General features: G+C 37.6%; 1 protein-coding gene across 1 annotated transcript in view; it reads left to right on the forward strand.

Annotated features, from left to right (window-relative positions):
* Nucleotides 1-6892: 6892 nt before the first annotated feature.
* Nucleotides 6893-19284, forward strand: part of LOC121426644 (rap guanine nucleotide exchange factor 4-like) — a 33766-nt gene continuing 21374 nt past the window's right edge. Inside the window, exon 1 of the mRNA XM_041623014.1 lies at nt 6893-7490. Within this exon, the coding sequence (XP_041478948.1) occupies nt 7375-7490 (116 nt within the window). The 5' untranslated portion in view covers nt 6893-7374. The remainder of the gene's footprint in view (nt 7491-19284) is intronic.

Here is a 19284-nt window from a genome sequence, read left to right on the forward strand (position 1 = left end):
CTTGTACATTTTTTTTTCCGTCTGAAAAGAGAATCAATCGTACTCCCTAATTATTGACGCCCTTGCTTACGGGGTTGTAACTTAAAGAAATGGACATACATGAAACATGAATAAACAATTAAAATACTGGACAAAATTAACGAATGAATGAATAGATTAATAAATAAGTAAAATAAATCAACAAATAAATCAATTAATCAATCAACAAAATAGATAAATGAATGAATGAATATATATATATATATATATATATAGTATATGTATATATATATATATGTTTATATGTATAGTATATATATATATATATATATATATATATATATATATATATATATATTATATATATATATATATATATATATATATGGTTATATAGGGGGAGAAAAGACAATGCAAATGAATGAATAATATATGATATTATTTAGTAAAGATTGCAACTTGTTATTTTTTGTAACAAAATCATTATTATTAGGTTATGGCACAAGATAATAGATGGCCTGACATTCTAAATTAAAGCAAAATAAAGAAGAGTACAATTGGAGATGAAGGGGGGGGGTCTACTAAAACCAATATTTGTAAAAATTTATATTTTTCTTGAATATGTAATGTTAAGTAATTGTCATCACCCCCTCCCCTGAAAAAAAAAAGAAAGGAAAACCGCAGAAAATGCATCCTTTGCTATTTCCATCAATCATTGACCAATAAGATAATACATGTACCAGGATATTCCGCAAACTTCTTCACCTGAGCTATATATATACAACCACCCTGTAAAATATGTGATGTTGATGAAGAATACATTTTTTTTCATCTGCATGGATCTGTATTGTATTTGAATATTTTTTTTTATGTTAACTTAATATTTTAGATACGATTGTATTTGTACATAAGCAGTCGCATGACAGGAAGGGGCGGGGGCACTCTCCATAATTATGTCACACCCACGTCTAACAACCTCATAAACACACCCTAAGCCCCCCCCCCCCCCATTTCCATAGCAAGACAGCTGGACGACTTTGGAAATTGCCCCCTAATTTCAACGATCTTTCAATGTTTTTTTTTTAAGAACAAGTGCACACCTAGTTACAATGTACCATTAATGCATATGGTATACTTCCATGATTTACAAGTGCGCCCTCTATGACGTTACTGTGGAATGCATTTTAAAATACTGTAATGAGATTTACACCTAAAAACGCTGTTTAACGTTTTATACAAGTCAACGCTCTTTACTACGATGAACTTTTCAGTAAATATTTAACAGTTTAAATAGCCATCATTAATGGGAATTAAAATTATAACGAGTACACTTGTTGTTTAATAATCTAAACACTTGTTTAAACTGTTTAAACAACCAAGGTAATAGGTGCATAAACAGCGTTGTATAAACAATACAGTGACGTAAATACGGGGAGGGGGGCATCGGCTGGCAAAAAAAAAGCCTGGGAAAAGGACAAAAGGAAAAGAAACGTAATGGGAAAGAAAAAAATATTGTTCATTATAATGTTATATTATAATTATGCTATGTTACTGTATATTATATTTAAAAAACCCATTTTTCATATCTTTATGAAACATAATTTCTCAGGGCCTATGTATTCAGTGTTCCTGGTGCTCGCATTTTCTGTTTAACTAGATATAATAGATCAAATATTTTTTCGGAATACTATAGTTTTCAAGTACATTTGACAGACGTGACGTTGTCAAATCAAGTCAATATACACCAAATATATTTCCTCGCACTTCGAGCTGTTATTGTTTTATGTAGTGACATATGCTTCTTTTTCATGACTACTTAAAGTGTTCGCCCCATTTTAAGGTCTTAATATAAAAAATTTCCTGTCCGTGCTTTTGTTCGCATTAAGGGATTGGTGAGATATGTCTGCTCGTCGTGAATTCCTAAATTCAGTCCTTAAAATGTCCCTTTTTCTGATTTGAATATAAAAAATGTTCAGCTTGCGCTTCGCGCTCGCATCATTTGGTTAGTGAAATACGTATGGTCTCAGTGAATTCCTACAAACAAGCCGTAGAATGCCCCTCTTCAAGTCTGAATTTCTTATATTTTCAAGTCGCACTTGGCACTCGCATTAGAAGACTATGGTGAAATATGTATGTTCTGAATGGATCCCTAAAATATAGTCCTTAAAATGTCCATGTTTGGGGTCAATATATACAAAAATTTAAGATTGCGCTTCGCGCTCGCATTGTTTGTTTAGCGAGAACGGTACGTAACATGATAACAAAAATATGCTTATAATGTCCCTTTCTACGTCTGAATATCAAAAATTTTCAGCTCGCGCTTCGCGCTCGCAATATTTGATCAGTCAGATACATATATATCTGTTTAATGGCACTGTTTTAAAATGTCTCTATTAGGTCAGTATACCTGACAACTGAGCGCGCTTCGTGCGCTCATTAAGTGTCTCAAAAATGTTGCTGGTGCCCTCCCCAGCACCCACGGTACGCTACTGAAACAATATCAACATTTTAAAGTGAGGTATACGAGGATTAGTTTTTATTCACATTAAACCAGCATGGACATTTATAATCTATTGCAGTTATTGATCTAGGGTGTTGTATGTCATACTAGCAGTATATAAGAACAAAACGGATACCGTATGTATATACAACCTCAATAAAACTCAGAACAAACGAAAAAAAATCATCAGATTTCGTTCGAAACATGTAATGGACCCACTGGCGGATCCAGGGGGACACAATTAAACTTTGTAACCTATAAATGCCGTTAAAACATACATAAGTGTGCCCCTTGAAGGTTAAAAACTTTTTTACCCTCGGAAAAATGTGCCCCCCCCCCCTTTGGAAAATCCTGGATCCGCCCCACCCCTTAATGGACCGAACATGTCATATCCCGATTTAGGAGAAATTTCCCATTATAATTCATTCAAGAATGGGAAATTGCGATAAAAAAGATGCCAAATACAACGGATCAAGGGGGATTCTTGGATTTTCGGGGGGGGGGGGAGGGTTGTGCCCGTGGCACTAAAAATGATCCTGTTCGATCTTTCTCGGGACAAGCCCACACAAAAAAAACAATAAAAATAAAAATAAGTCCAGGGGAAGAAGGAGGTGGGGGGGGGGCACTTGCCCCTTTGCTCCTCTTGTTTTTGCCCTAATTGGAATGGCTTCTACTCGGGTATCTTTCACTTCAGGGAACAATGGGGATTTATACAGAGTATCCCGAACAATTATTTTGTTATAGGGACGGGGATGACAATGTCGGAGGATAGGTTGGGGTTAAGGAGCGTACATGAAAAAAGTCGGTTTATGGCTAAACCTAGACCTATAGGCCCTATCTCACCAACGGAGACGTCGCCGCGACAGTCTCCAACTTATCAGTCGCTGCAGTCGCGGAGACGTCTCGGAGACAAAAATGGCTTGCGCTCTCACCAAGGAGACGTGTCGATGGAACGTTTGAAAGATCATACACCTGACTTGGAGCAGGAGGAGGGATATCAGCACGCGTTCAGTCACGTGGTTTCTGAAGTGGGTCAAACAGTGTGAAGAAGTGTCGCGGAGACGTCTCCGCAATGTACTATAATTTTTTTTTGTCTCCAGCAGGTCTTCGCGATGTCTCTGAGACGTCTCTGAGACATCGCGGAGACATCGCGGCGACGTCTCAGCAGTCGCGGATATCATTAGTCACCGAGACGTCGCAGCAACTGATGGAGACTTCTCGGAGACGTCGCGGAGACTAGAAACAGTCTCCAAAAATATTAAACATGTTTAATCTTCTTGCGACTCCTCGGAGACTCTGTAATTTTCATGAGACGTCTCAGAGATGTCGCGGAGACGTCTCTGCAACTAGCAAAATTTGTAGTCGCGAACTAGTCGCGAACTAGTTTCAAGCCCAGTGAGATACCCCCTTAAACAATCTCAATTCCCACTCAGGCCTCCACCAGTCTTTCCCCACTCGCGGCATTCAGACTGTGTTAGCAGGACCGCGGCTGATCATAGCAGTGAAACCAACGTTACCAATGTCGTGAATTTTGAAGGGCGCCATCAGATCTTTCCTTCATTCCCAAATCTCTCTCTGGACGTTGTAGCGTGCGCCTGTAATCCAAGCTGTTGGGAAGTTACAAATTGATGTAGAGGTTCGAGCCCTGATCACGTCTTCCGGATGGTGACGTTAAAGGTCGGTCCAGACGTAAATAATCATATCTGATTGATACACGTCTTACAAAACTCAACTACACACACTCTCTCTGATTGTCCTGGGTAATCCAACCCTATCTTCATAATATTGTCACTGGATGATTTTTTTTTTTTTTGGGGGGGGGGAGGAGAAGGGAGTGGAGACCCCCGAACTCCGATAAAAGTCACATTTCCTCTTCTCATTGGCCGATTTTATGTTCCAATAGAATTTTGAGTATCTAGATTATTTTCTTCGCAACCACTACACATGTATAGCCCCCCCCCGGGGGGGGGGGGCCACTTCCATTCACGAGTGGATACCATGCGCGACCATGGGGTCTCGAAAAGCACCCTAAACACGTAATTTCCCTATTCTGAAAATGCACCCCTTAACAAGTATTGGCGTGTGAAACCCTACCCTTAACAAGTATTGGAAACAAAACGATACTCTTGGCAAATATTCCCTGAAATGAACCCCTAAACAAGTACAGGAATGTTTTATTGTTACGGGTCCTTCGGTCGTCGGCTTTACCTTATTTGGTTTAGTACGACCCCACCTTCTACACCTCGCGCAAATCGGACTCTAAACACGAAGTGTTGGGGCAAAAAGGACATCCTTTATAAAACATTTTAATTTTGTTTTATCATCCCCGCAAATTCGACCCTAAACACATAATTTTCCTAGCAAAATAGATACCCTTTTTTCATTATTTTTGTGTTTTTGACACCCTTATCACGTTACGTACGTAACGTGCCCTATCGTGAAAATGACATCCTTTTTACGTGTTTTTTGGTCGCGCATGGTATCCACTCGTCAATGTAAGTGGCCCCCCCCCCCGGGTATAGCCTCGTCGATTTTTAACTGCTTGTACTTGAACGTGAATTCTTATTTATAATTAGGCATCTTATGAACAGACGCCGTGATGGGTCAAATGTTTTGAGGGAGGGGGAGGCACTAGATATTTATGTGGGAAAATATCCGCTTTTAAAGATGAAAACCTGATTATGTGAAAGGTTCATGAACAACATTTCATTGATATGAAGTAGGCCTGGGAGTAAACATCGATTAATTGAATGGTAAAAATGACATTTGTCCTAGGCCTATAACATTACAAGAAATGTATTGTATTTTACCACTTTTCCTTTCCTTTTTTTTCTCAGTCATGTTGGTCATGAATCTCTAAATTTTGTCCTTTTTTTTAGGGGGGGGATATGAATATGGTATACCGAAATCAAGTTACAGCTAAAATAGTGTTCTAGAGAAAATATTGATTGTATTCAGTTTACCAGAAGTATTGGCCTCCACCCCACTCCCCCAAATAGGTCATTGGGCTTGTGTCAATAAATACCCCCCCAAGTTTCGGTTGGTCTTTTCGCTCAAGTTGTAGAAAGGGAAGCTTATGCACACAATCTCCTATATAAGTCAGGTCTTTTTATCTAAAGGGGATTATAGGCGTGCATTAATATGAAAATTGATGATAGTTCAATAAGTCAGCTGTCATTTTTTTGTATCATGGTCTGAATTGAGCAGGGCCGTGTAATAAACTAAAAGTTTTCGGGGGCCCACGATGTCTTGGGCAGGATTTGCGAAAAATAAAACAATTAGCAAGACAGTGAAGTGATCGAGCCAAAAAATAACATTTTTATACCAAAAACTATATATTTCAATAGGCCTACATACCTTTTGTCGTGATACTAAGACAAATAGTTTTATATCTAAACCCTTTTCCATTTACTTTCATCCGATTTTTCTTAGTCATGATAATCTGTACACCAGTGGAATAGAGTGACCCATTTCATGTTCTCATGTAGTACGTATAGTGAAGCCAAACCAAACTTAACTTTTCATTATCATGGTAATAGGTTCTAGTTAAAATTCAAGTGAACTTGGTCTTGGTGATGCAAAAAGTCCCAATCTATAAGAGGAAACCTTTCTTATGAATTATTTTATAGGGCTTATATGGAGCGGGTACTAGCTACCTATTCTGATGGGGGATTAGATTATAGGAGATGTCATAGTAGGCCCCCTAATGTTTTTTATCAATGAAATACACAAAACCTTTCTACGACAGTAATTAAAGACTCGTAAACTCTTCCCAGTTGTGTAAAGAAAGTGAGAGTCAAAAGGCACGAAAAAAACAAGTCGAATGACATATTGAACGTGACACTAATGTGCATAGTTATTTGCTTCATGTCAAAATCAAATATGTCATTTGATTCACTGTTTTGAGTAATTCTAAGACACGTGGACATTATTAGTGTATCACTTATTACCTGCAAAGTTTCCTGTGAAAATAGCACATTTTTTCCACTAGTTAGACGCCTCCCTTTCCAAGTAATGCTCTTCTAAAAAGAGGAAGATGAATGAAAGAAATGAGATACTCCATTTTTTTTCTTCTTTCTTTTTCTGTCTCTTTAAACAAGGTTTTATTTACTTGTAAAAATAGGCCAACTTAACGCGTCCAGCCACTTTTCCGCCACCCCTTCTCCGGGCCCTTCTCCCAAAGAACATTAACGATTTAGATTTACCTTTTTTCTGTCTTTTAAAGCAAGTAAGTCTATTTAATCAAAGGCCTAGGGGGCCTAGGTCTACTTGAAAAAAAATCACAGTGGCACTCCCCCCACTTTTCCGCCGGCTGCTCCTTCCTAAAAAAAGGATTAACGGCTTTTGATTCACTAGGACTTGAGTCGGTGGGTGAAAGCGGCCCCGATTATTGAGCTGGCCCATCCCACCATCCACAACTAACCACCAATTGAGCATCAGTTAAGGATGTCAAGTCGCTCTGTGTTGGAAACACGAGTCGAAATCGATAGGAGTTCCTTCTCTCGTTCACTCTCCATCGAAAAGATATGCGTGTTGATGGGGACTTTTCCCGTTCAGCCGGCCAGCATGTGAAAACTGGAACATCTAAAGAGCGCAAGCAACTCATCATGATATTGGGAGGTCGAGGGGTCGGGTAAGACACTTCTGCTTATCGTGCATGGTTTGCGACGTGCGATACTTACTGCATTAGTTTCCATGCATGCGACATGCTGTGCACCTGTCCTCGGATCGGGCCTCCCGTTCGCGTATGGTGAGTTGACCAGTCGTAATCAGCGGGAATAAGGCTTACTTGAACAAGATTCCATTTCATGTCTATATAATACCGTGTGAGGAGTTATCTTTACAACGAGGATAAATACTGTACAAAGCGAATTCAAGCAATTTGCGAGCAAAATATGGCGACACGGCCGCATCAATCGCCTCAGCATCCTCCAGCGGTGTGCGGACGATCTCCATCGCCTCTTCGTCAGGGGAAGATGTCAACTGATTGGGCGTTGAGATTGGATAAAAAGTGAGTTTGTTAATGATGGCCTAGTTCTAATGTTTAAAGATAATTTTCATGTTAATGGGAATTTTGAACTGTTGCAATTTGCTACTCTACTACTACTGCTGCTGCTGCTGCTGCTGCTGCTGCTGCTGCTGCTGCTACTACTACTACTACTACTACTACTACTACTACTACTACTACTACTACTACTACTACCACTACTATCTACTACTGCTACTAATGCTGCTGCTGCTACTACTACCACTAGTTACTCCTACTTCTACTAATGTGTCTATATAATCATCTTGCTACAATTTTTTCTACTGCTTCTACTAATTAAGTGAATTGCATTTTTTTTGGGGGGGGGTGTTAACAGATGCATTTTGACACAATTCTAATTAAGATAAAAGGTTTATGATTAAATAATATTTTTGATTACAAGAAGCTTTACAAGGGACATAAGAATACTTTATCTTTATCTTTAAAATGTACATCCAACAAGTGCATCAAATGAGTGTTGTGGCATGTTTTGACACAATATCTTTGTTGACCATATCTTGGCTTTACCCCTGAACAGAATGTGCTTTTTCATATATTTTTTTTTGGTCTTTTTACTTGATACTATACTTGTACTTAAGAAAGATTAATATAATAATATATAATACATTACATTTAAACAAAGCGAATAAATGCTACCATTTTTGCTGCTGTTAATAAAAAGCGAAAACACCATCCCATTTCCTTTAAAACCGGCTGTTGATAATCCCATACCACCTCTCCAAGTCATATGAAGCGATTGAGCCGAGGACTGTTAACCCCATTATCAAGTTTCAGAGGCTATAACTAGCAGTGGATAGTATAATCTATTCCCTACAGGTTGGGATCCATCTACCTTTAATAGATGCACTCCCCGGTGTAGATGTGACTTCCGCTGTACGGTACACATTGATTTATCAGGATGCGGAAGTCTGCCTATTGTACATAACCTTCAATTCACTTATGAATACTAAGCTCTGAATATTCTCCCATAAGAATCTTTGTTGAGCTATAGTAAAGTGTTCATAAAAACACTACATGTTGTGTATAGCACAAAAGCACCGGCAGGCAAAAAAGATAGTGGGAAATCCAGTTTTTGTATTAGAGCAGGTGAGGTGATGCAGATGACAATTCCAGGGTCCCTTCTTACAAAGAGTTACGATTGATCAATCATAACTCTATGGAAATCCAGATCAGTGTCATAAGTTTTTCTATAGGAAATTTGCACAATGTCCTTTGTAAAGAAAGAGAAGCACAGTGAATTTTTAAGGAAACAATGAATGCGTGAATATACATCATAGTTAGAAAATAAGAAAATATTTTGAACAAACATGAATGATAAATGTTGATGTTGCTGGCTGTCCATAGTTGCGATTGATCGGATCAACCGTAACTTTTTGTAAGATGGGGCCCTGGGGCTCGTTGCAGAAAGAGTTGCAATCAAACGCAACTCTAAAAATCATGCGCAACTTGATTTTCAACCAATCAACACCGGGCATTTGGGACTTGCGATTGATTTTTTGACTTGCGTTTAAACGCAACTCTTTCTGCAACGGACCCCAGTTGTGGTAATGATCTCACAATGAGTTCAAACAGAATCCAATAAAATTACCATCCAAATGTTTGTATGTAGAAATTAAAAATATGTGCCAAGTGGCTGTGGAAGAAAATCTGTAATTGTCGAGAATTGAGCAAAATAATCACAGAATTCCAGCAAATGTTGGATATTTTCCAAGCATTGTTAACACACTGTCCCACATTTTTTTCATCTTCTGTGTTACTGGTCCTCAGAATTATCGGTTTTGAGCTAAGACTTCATGATTACACTAAGCACTTACATTAATATACCAGATCTAGATATATGATAATAATAATATGTGATTACACAAAGCACTTACATTAATTAATATACCAGATCTAGGTATATGATAATAATATGCAACATTTATATAGCGCTTAATACAAATGTTTCTAAACGCTGCATACTATTACCCCGGCTTTAGCACCATATGATGATATGATGACAATTAACCTTGATTTTAAAGACTTTTTCATGAAATAATATTTTGCTGTAAGTACTGTCTTTAACCAATAAGCAACAATATGTTTGTTCTGCAAGCAGTTCTCAAAGTATGAAGGGGGCTAGTCCCCCTTCCACCCTAGCCTCAATCTGCCACTGTATCTGTTCTCTGCATATACAAATTCAAATTAGCATCTATAGTTGTTCCTTGAAATTGAAATTGAAGATCCTTTTCCTCGGACCGAGTTAGCCATTCACAACAGGTAGTACATAATCAACCTGACTACATTTGTAATCTTTAATTTTAGTAACTCAAAGCTCCGAATACAGAAGAGTCTATAGATATTTCATTTTCAATTAGTTTTGTTTGATACACCTCATAATCAATAAAACAAGGAAAATGTATGTTAATCAAGATAACCATACAAACAGGTTGGAAACGGAGGAGGCTGCTAAAAAGCGAAGCTTGTAGAGTGCAGCCTCCTATTAAAATATTTGTATAAATAAACAAAAAACACAAATACAAATAACGTAGTGAAAATTAGAGCATAAATCTAGTTGAATGTATAGTTTAGAACAAAGAAAGAAAGAGAGAGAGAGAGAATAAGGAGAGATTAAAAGTCTCCAGATTCTTGCCCCTGCACATGCATATGCCTCTAGTATAGCACATCAAGAAAACGGTCATTTCTTCTGTGTCACCTTCATTTCTGGGATCTATATTGGTTTAAGTCCGAAATTGATTTTGTTCTTGGAAATATGATGTTGACTCAACCCATCGATGCATTTCTCAAGAAGAGATCTTGTAGAACACTGGATACATCCATGGCCACATCTCGAAGGAGGATGCCCATGGCACTGATCAATATCACGCACTAAACAGCTGCGGTCTCCCTTTCATCTTTTACTATTAACAGCTAAGGAACAAAATTGATTCTTTTAGCAGGTATCTCATAAAAATAGAAGCAGCATTTTAGCTTGGAGTGGGTATCAAGTCACAATCTTTCTTAAGTCCTCTTTTTTATGGTCTAGATGCATGAACTTTACATCTTTGGACTCGTTTCATGTGAATGGAAAAAATACTTGTACTGGGGACATGACATTTGCTCTTGCGACAATTGCTCCGGTCTTGATATCTCAGAGGGCATAGGGTTCTTGTAATAGAGTTTTTGGTTCCAAATAATGCAAATTTAAGGATTAAGGTTTATTTACTTTTGGAAATTAGGTTTTATGGGTATATTTAGTCTATTGTGAAGATTTTCCATCTGAGCAATTGCCCGCAGAGCAAAATATCAAGGAAACCTTGTAATCTATCTACAAATAGTTTTAGATATTGTACAGTTGTGTATGGTAAATCCATAATGCTAGCAATCACATATGTGGAATATGATAACAAAGAGAAAAATGTACACTGAAAAAATGGCACATTTCCCAGTGCAGGTCTGCTGTTGTTTAACTTTCAGGGGCTAATCATTACACACTTTAAATTGGCAACATGTAGATAAGATCAAGTCACTGTGTAAAATGAAAAAAAAAACAAATTGGCAACTGCTCATTATATTATTCTTGCATCTTTAATTTCTAATAATCTTATGTACCATATTTTATTTTTGCAACGTATGAAAAGGAATAGAAAATGATTGAATGATGCCAATTTGAGGAGCATTAAAAGATTGATCTTCAGTTCTAATTTTGACCTGTATAAAAGGCAGGCCTATAGCAACAATATACACTATGTACATGGTTGTACATGCTGTGTGTAAGAATTTAATCCAATAATGAGACTCGGTGATTTGGATAATTCAAAGCTAACAAGTATCTCCATTTACCCAAGGGCATGCCACTGTGTCTGGTGTCTAGATCTCTGCTTTTTCATTTCCCCTCTCACTCTCTGTCTGTCTCCCGCTTTCTACCCCTGTCTTTCTCTCTGTCTCCCCCTTTATTTTTATACCCCCTTCTCTCTGCACGCTCTTTCTCTCTCCCCATGTCTGCCATCTTCTCTTTTCATCCCTCTTTCTCTTTTTCCTGAACCCCCTTTATCTTCTCTCACCAGAGTTTGGTGATATCAGAGACAGTTACATGATTATGAATTGTCTTTTAAGGTTTTACCTTCAGAGATTTATTTTATCATTTTCGCTTTATATTAAATAAGTTTAACTAACCATAATGCATGTATGTTTGGGGAGGTTATGAGCCTTTCTCTCTGCAATATTAGAGAGGTTTTGCAACCACTATGCAGATGTGTTCTGAATCTATTGTCAAAAGTCCTTCATGACAAAGCTGTCTTTGCTGAAAATCGGTGGATCAAAACAGCAGTGTTGTCCGAGACTCTGGAAAACAACGCATTTGCAATTTTTCGTTGGCTCAAAATTTTACAATGATCAGTTGTCCCAGTTCACCAACTTTTGACAAAGACCTCTCAGCTGTTCATTGTGATTTGACGGGCATTTTCAATAGATTTTCTATGTTGTGGAATCTGTCTCCATTGAGGCTTTGGCTGTAAGCCTGCGAAGAGTCTTCCTCACTACTCCTCCCATTCAGCTTACACAAGGCAATGGGGATTGTGGGAGAAATCTGCTTTCACAGACACTGAGTGATTTTAAGTCCGGTGTTGGTATTGGTGTTGGTGTTGAAATTTGGATGGCTTCCCCTGGCTCCAAAACTTCTTCATAGTTTGCAAAACTGATCCAGATCATATTATTGACACCTCAACAACTAGTGAGTTACTTTTCTGGACCATCTTCATTTTATGTTTGGCGTTATAATCGTGTAAAAATTGACCTAACACCAAAAGGTCAACACCGTACTTGAAATCACCAACTGAGTTGGATTCCTTAATGAACTTGCACATACTTATATTAATAAGCTGTCTTTTTGGTTCTGTATAATTTGTTCCTACAATTGAAAATGCTGCAAAATAGGCAACCCACTGGAGATGGAATGCTTTTGTTAATATTACACACGTTTTCCTTAGACTCCAGCTCAAATATATGCAGGCTCAGTTTTCTGGGGGTTAAAATGGAGCGAGAATATACTGTACAATTTGGTTCCATGACATTTATGGACACTAATGGGATGACCAACTTCAACCCTGGATTTGACACTATACCCTATCCTAAACCTAACCTTAAACCACCAGTGTACCCACGGGGTGGGGGGGGGGTCGGGGCTGGTCTGCCCTGAGTCACAACCCATACAAAGGATGTATCCCTGCCCCCTGACGAGCTTGAATACCTTTATTGCCCCCCTTACAAGCTTGAAGACCTTTTTTTTTTTGCCCCCCCTCTGGAAATTCCTAGGTACGCCACTGCCTGAAACGGAACATAAAATCCTATTTCAACCCTAACCCTTCACCTTTGACAAAATAAAGCATGGAGCAATTGCTTTCGGAGCAATTGCCATGCCACTGTACAATAGATAGAACCGCTGTCAGTTATAGACATAAAGATAAAGAGGAGTTTTTCATACAGGTGGATTATGTGAATAGTGTATTTTGGACATAAATTGATTAATTGGAAGTACTGAGAGTGTATACATTAAGTAGGCAGGTGATTCCATCTTGGTCTATGGTAATACGTTCATATCTTATGGAGATCGTGGCAGGTAAATCTTAAAGAATATGCCTATTGTCACTACATATAATTATGTAATACTCTGTTAATAAAATGCTCTCAAAGTAGGAGATATACAGAGAGAGGAGTAAGCTAGAATAAGAGAGAGAGAAAGAGCGACTGACAGAGAGAGTGGAAAGGGGAGAGAATGTGAGAGAGAGATAGATAGAAAGATAGAAGTTGTGGGGCAAGCTCATAATGCAAAGTTCCATGCCCTGCGTTACCTACATGTAGTCTCTCACCTATAATATTCTTGATTTGCAATCCTCACCATACAAAAAACATATAACACTTCCTCCAGCCTCGTACTACCCATGCTTTAAGATGCACCAAGTGTAGGTAGCGCCACCTTTTTAGCTGGAAACGCTTCCAGGACTTTTTCATTTTATCTCCCATGCCATTTCCCCAGGCCCGTTCCAATATTCAAATCCCATCTAATCCCTCCATGAATTTTTAAAGATGCACATCCCATACGAAATCACTTCTCTGTCGGGAAGAAGTGCAAGAGGCGACCGGCAAGGAAGAGAAGTTTGGTATTTGACAGTACGTTCATACTGGAAATAACACAGTTTCCCTCAGTGTGCTCAAAGGGTGCAATAAAATGTGAAATCACCTTCACACTGTTAAATGTGAGCATTTCAGCAGTGGGAATCACCAGGGACTCAGTTTAATAATTATGAGGGGAGCAATGAAAAAAACTCTCCTGAAATTTTTAAGGGGAGCATTGGGGGAGCACTACAAAAAGCTCTTCTTTGAATTATACAAGGGGGACTCTCTTGTCTGATTTAAAAATGGATGGAGGAAAGTCCACTTAGTTACAAATCAAAGGAGACAAGCAATCAGATCGATGCAATATTTATCTCTTTGAACTCTTTAATGTCATTGTTGCAAGCAAGTGTGTTATAGCTTACGATGTAATTGTGTGTTATTAACAAAACCTTGACGGAAAGTGAGGTTCTCAAGGTTGACTCCAACAGTTTGATCATTGACTGACACTCTTGTTAAGCTATTGCTGAGGCAAGTGATAAATGGCTCTACCAAAAAGGGTTAGGGAGAGTGGTAGAGGGTGATCACTCTCACCCACCTTAAAGCTGAGTCCCTGAATCACATATACACATAGTCGACCATGTGAACACGCTGTGAACAGTCACACTGTTGAGATGTCCACAGTGTGAATATATCTTCACACTCTTGAATTTGAGCATTTCAACAGTGTGAATCACATATTCACATAGTCGACCATGTGAACACGCTGTGAACAGTCACAATGTTGAGATGTCCACAGTGTGAATATGTCTTCACACTGTTGAAGTTGAGCATTTCAACAGTGTGAATCACATATTCACACAGTTGACCATGTGAACACGCCGTGAACAGTCACACTGTTGAGGTGTCCACAGTGTGAAAATATCTTCACACTGTTGAATTTGAGCATGTCAACAGTGTGAATCACATATTCACATAGTGGACCATGTGAACACGCTGTGAACAGTCACACTGTTGAGGTGTCCACAGTGTGAAAATATCTTCACACTGTTGAATTTGAGCATTTCAACAGTGTGAATCACATATTCACATAGTTGACCATGTGAACACGCTGTGAACAGTCACACTGTTGAGGTGTCCACAGTGTGAAAATATCTTCACACTGTTGAATTTGAGCATTTCAACAGTGTGAAACACATATTCACATAGTGGACCATGTGAACACGCTGTGAACACTCACACTGTTGAATTGCCCACAGTGTGAATAATATTTTTCACATAGTCCACTTTGTGAACACACTGTGATCACACTGCGTGACACTGTTCTTACCAACCGGGATACATGGTTGGCTGATACAGTATGATTGCTATTAATGTTTACATTTTAAAAATTTATATGGTCATGTGCCATGAGGTTGCCTACTTTCGCATTGCATGGTGACTTTTGCTTCTGTGTTGCCTTTTTAAATTCAAAAGTAATTATCTCACTGACTGAGTATACATCCTATGATAGTGAAGGTATATATTTTCTGAAAGGAAATTGCTCAATGAACCAAAATATGGACTCATAAATTCATAGCATTAAGTGTTTGCATAAGTCATGTGTTAATAGAAAAAGTATACTAATTGTTAAATATTATATTTATGATGCCTTACCACACTATAAAAACTGTTGGGTAATATTCAATTCATTCTTTATTCCATTTCCATTCAAAACATAATACAAAGTATTATAAAATGATACAAATCGAAAACAATTTTACAGACGAGCATTCTTACATGTACTTCGAAAAACAAAAAAACAGCATAATATTGAGCGCAAATGGAAATGAGGGGGAGTCCACTAAAAAGCAAAGCTTTTAACCAGCATTTTGTCCAACCAATTTGGGACAGTATATTACCCGATGCGGGAAGCATATTGTCCAGTAAGGTTAAAAATTAAGCAGCAATTGCTTCAAAATGGGCAAAATTTTCATAACACTGGATAAATAAAAATGCCCAATGTTGGTGGTTGGACACATAATTAACCTCATGGAGCATTTTTTGTCCAATATTTTCTAGAGTGCACTTTCAAACTGCAGCTATGAACTCAATCATTTCCTTAGTAGAATTTTTAGCCAACATTTAGTCATAAGGTGGTTTAAGACCGCCTCGAAGTTCGTCAGTTCCAGGTATTCTCTGATCGGGAAATTTTCCCCTATCAGAAAATACCAGGTATTTTGGTAATGTGAAAGCAAACTACGCGTAATTTCCAGGAAAGAAAATACCCGCTAAATAGTAGGTACTTGGCGAAATTACAAGAACTTTTGCGGGGATTTTTCCAAGGTCGCAGGTATTTTGGCGATGTGAAAGCAATCTACGGGAACTTTTAGCCCATCGTGTCGTTGGGCGTCGTTGAGCGCGGGAGCTGTGGATGGCTGCTGGGCTACTGATTTTGAATCTCGCGCCTTGCCTGCTTATCAGACCATACTGCGCATGCTCGTAACTTCAGGAACTTATTCCGAAGGGTATGTTTTGGGGCGGTGTGAATGCAGGAATAATTAACAGGTATTTTTTAGCATAAAAATGTTCTCGTAATTTAACGGGGATTCTTGTGATCGAGGCGGTTGAAACCACCTATAGACATCTTGGCATTCATTTCAAAATGGTTTGGTCATCCCTACCTTATTATAATACAATCCAGTACCATTCTTGCATGTAGGTGGTATCTTTTGAGGCATTCTCGTATGAGATGAGGTTTCTCAAGTTACCAAGAGGCATTTTTGATGCGCTGATTGTTCTTCAAATCCGTATTTTGCTCTGGATATGAAAAATTTTAGCTTGGATTTTATCTGATATTGATATTTCAATATTTCAATTCCTTCAATCCTTTATACAATGAGGTATTCATTTCTCTGTTAACATTGCATTTAAAGAAATAATTTTTCTTCTCGTTCTTTAATCTCCAATTTCCTTCTCTCAATTCTGTTCTTTCGCTTCATCTTCTATCCTTAATCTCTTTTCTTATCTCCCTCCCTAGTTCCTTTTTTCTCCCTCCTCCCCTCCCCAATGTCATGTTTTCATTTCGTCCCTTCTGTCAATTATGTTTCCCATTCTTTTTCTCTCTTCTCAATCTCCCCTTTGTTCTCCCCATCCCAAGCTGTTTTTCTCACCTCAATTTTCTTATATAAAATTCTTTCTGTCAATCCTATTTCTTGACCCCAAGTTCTTATTTCTCCCATTCTCTTTTTTTTTCTTCTAAGTTCTCTTTCTTTTATCTCCTCTTTATCCTCTCCATCTTGACTTATACTCTCTGCCCTCCTTTTTTATCTCATCTGTTGGCCACCCATCTTTTCCTCCTTCAGCCTGCTTCTCTCTCCTTCATTATCCCGACTATCCATTCTTCCCATATGTTATTGCGGTATGCATCCCCTACATGTATATTACATCAATCTCCCTACAGGCGCAAGCAAAGGTGTGACTTTCAAGCATAAACCCTCCAAATTGGACGAAAATCTGTCCGTTGGCCCTGCAGCCACTGAGCATATTTGTTACACGTGCTGATGCGAAGCTACCTGCCAGAAATAATTTGATGAAGTTGCTCGCCGATGCATGTATTTATCCCATTATCGCAAAATAGTGAGCGGACACGTGCCATGCATGACATACCACCACTGTCTGATCTGGAGCCCGTAACACAAAGCTTAGCAATGATTGTAGAACAAATTTTTACGATTGATTGCCCTGACTACTATGTACAATCAATTGTAAAAATCAATTTTACGATCAACCGTTATGCTTTGTGTTATGGAGCCCTGTACATTATTCTACAATATGCTATGATGTGATGGTGATGATGATAAATACAGGTGAGAACAACTGATTATTCCTTTTGATGTAAGATATAATTTGTGATGGATATTCACAGTAGGTCTACAGTTTTCTTGATTTATAGTATGTATCATTTTCAACTGTAAAAAATTATCACAGAATCAGCACAAAACATCAATCAACACTTAAAAGAAATATAATTAATTCATTTCTTTAAAGATCATAATTTTGAGTTTTGACGGTCTATTCCTTTAAACCTTAAACTATAAGTTTGTAAACCTTGAAACATTAAAGTATAACTAATTCATTCTTATTTCAAGATCAATGCAAAAGCAATGTATTTGGTGGTTTATTACTTTAAACCTTGAAATATAAACATTTTTACCTTAAAACATCAAAGTATTATTAATCTATTTCTAGATCAGTGTATGCATTTTGAGTATTGATGGTCTACTTTGAACATATTAAGATATAAACTTTTAAATCCTAAAACATGAAACAACGTATGAATATAATTATTTTTATTTCAAATCAATGTATGAATTTAGAGTATTGATGATCTTTTACTTCCATGTAGAGTCCCTCTGAACACACTGTATCTAGTGACAATGAATAACACATCTGTTTGATGGTAAAAATGTTTTCCTGATCAACCTGATCAGTCCCTTTAAAAATTAGATTGACGAGATGAAGCGGTAAGGCTAATTTCCCCATTTCATGGTTGGAAGATTACCCAGAATGCATACTGATCTCAGCCTATTGAATTCTATACGTACGTCTTGGAACCATCCGAGTGAACCAGAAACCCCTTCACCGTTAATGAATTGGCAAGCAGCCTGGCTCCATCGGAAATCATTATGATACAGCTCATTATCATCATCATCCAGTAAAAGTGGATTTGGTAATTTATGGCTGTGCAATATAATCAATTATTTACCAATTCAGATTCCATGAAGATGCAGTATATATTACAATATGGTGTCAGTGTCTTTTTCCCTTAAAAATTAATTCTTGTGGATGGAAATGGATAGATAGCTGTTTGTTATTCATCACATGTAAATAACAGAGTCTCCATGTAATATATTTTTTTGCAAGAAATGCTTGAATTATGCCACACCTCACCTCAAGCTCATCTGCATGGAGGAAGGGAAAATTGGGGATAGGATTAGGATGAGAGAGAGACAGAGAGAGAGAGAGGGAGAGAAAAAAAGTGACAAAGAAAGACAGAAGATAATATAATGCCAATTGATACAAATGGGTGTAGTGAATTATCTCCACCACCATTGTCATCTTTATGTTTTTCGTATACGGTTTTGGAAAAAAAGTGCCCCTACCTGGGCTTAGCGGCTGATGTGCATAAGTCATATCCATATGCTATTTTCCATGAAATTTGTTTCAGAGACCATATTTTTTCCTGTACATGGCTGTGTGTTGTTATATATTTTTAAAAATTTAATTTGACTTTTATTCATTGTTTATATATATATATCAGGAATGCGAAACAAATTCACGAGTAATGCAGTTTTTGTAATGCCAACAATTAAGTTCTTTTAAAAGAACTTATAAAGAATAAAAGAACTTAATTGTTGGCATTACAAAAACTGCATTACTCGTGAATTTGTTTCGCATTCCTGATGTCTTTTTATTGGCAATACGTGGAAAACCAAGATGCCTCTATATATATATATATATATATATATATATATATATATATATATATATATATATATATATATACACAAGTATTTGTCAGCAATCAGTGTTCAGCTATTTCGAGTGAAACCATGATTGAAAGAAAATACAAGAATACATAAGTTATAAAAAGCAAAGGATTTAAATACAACCAATCAGAATATAT

The sequence above is a fragment of the Lytechinus variegatus genome, chromosome 13, assembly GCF_018143015.1.
Source record: "Lytechinus variegatus isolate NC3 chromosome 13, Lvar_3.0, whole genome shotgun sequence".
Lineage (NCBI taxonomy): Eukaryota > Metazoa > Echinodermata > Echinoidea > Temnopleuroida > Toxopneustidae > Lytechinus > Lytechinus variegatus.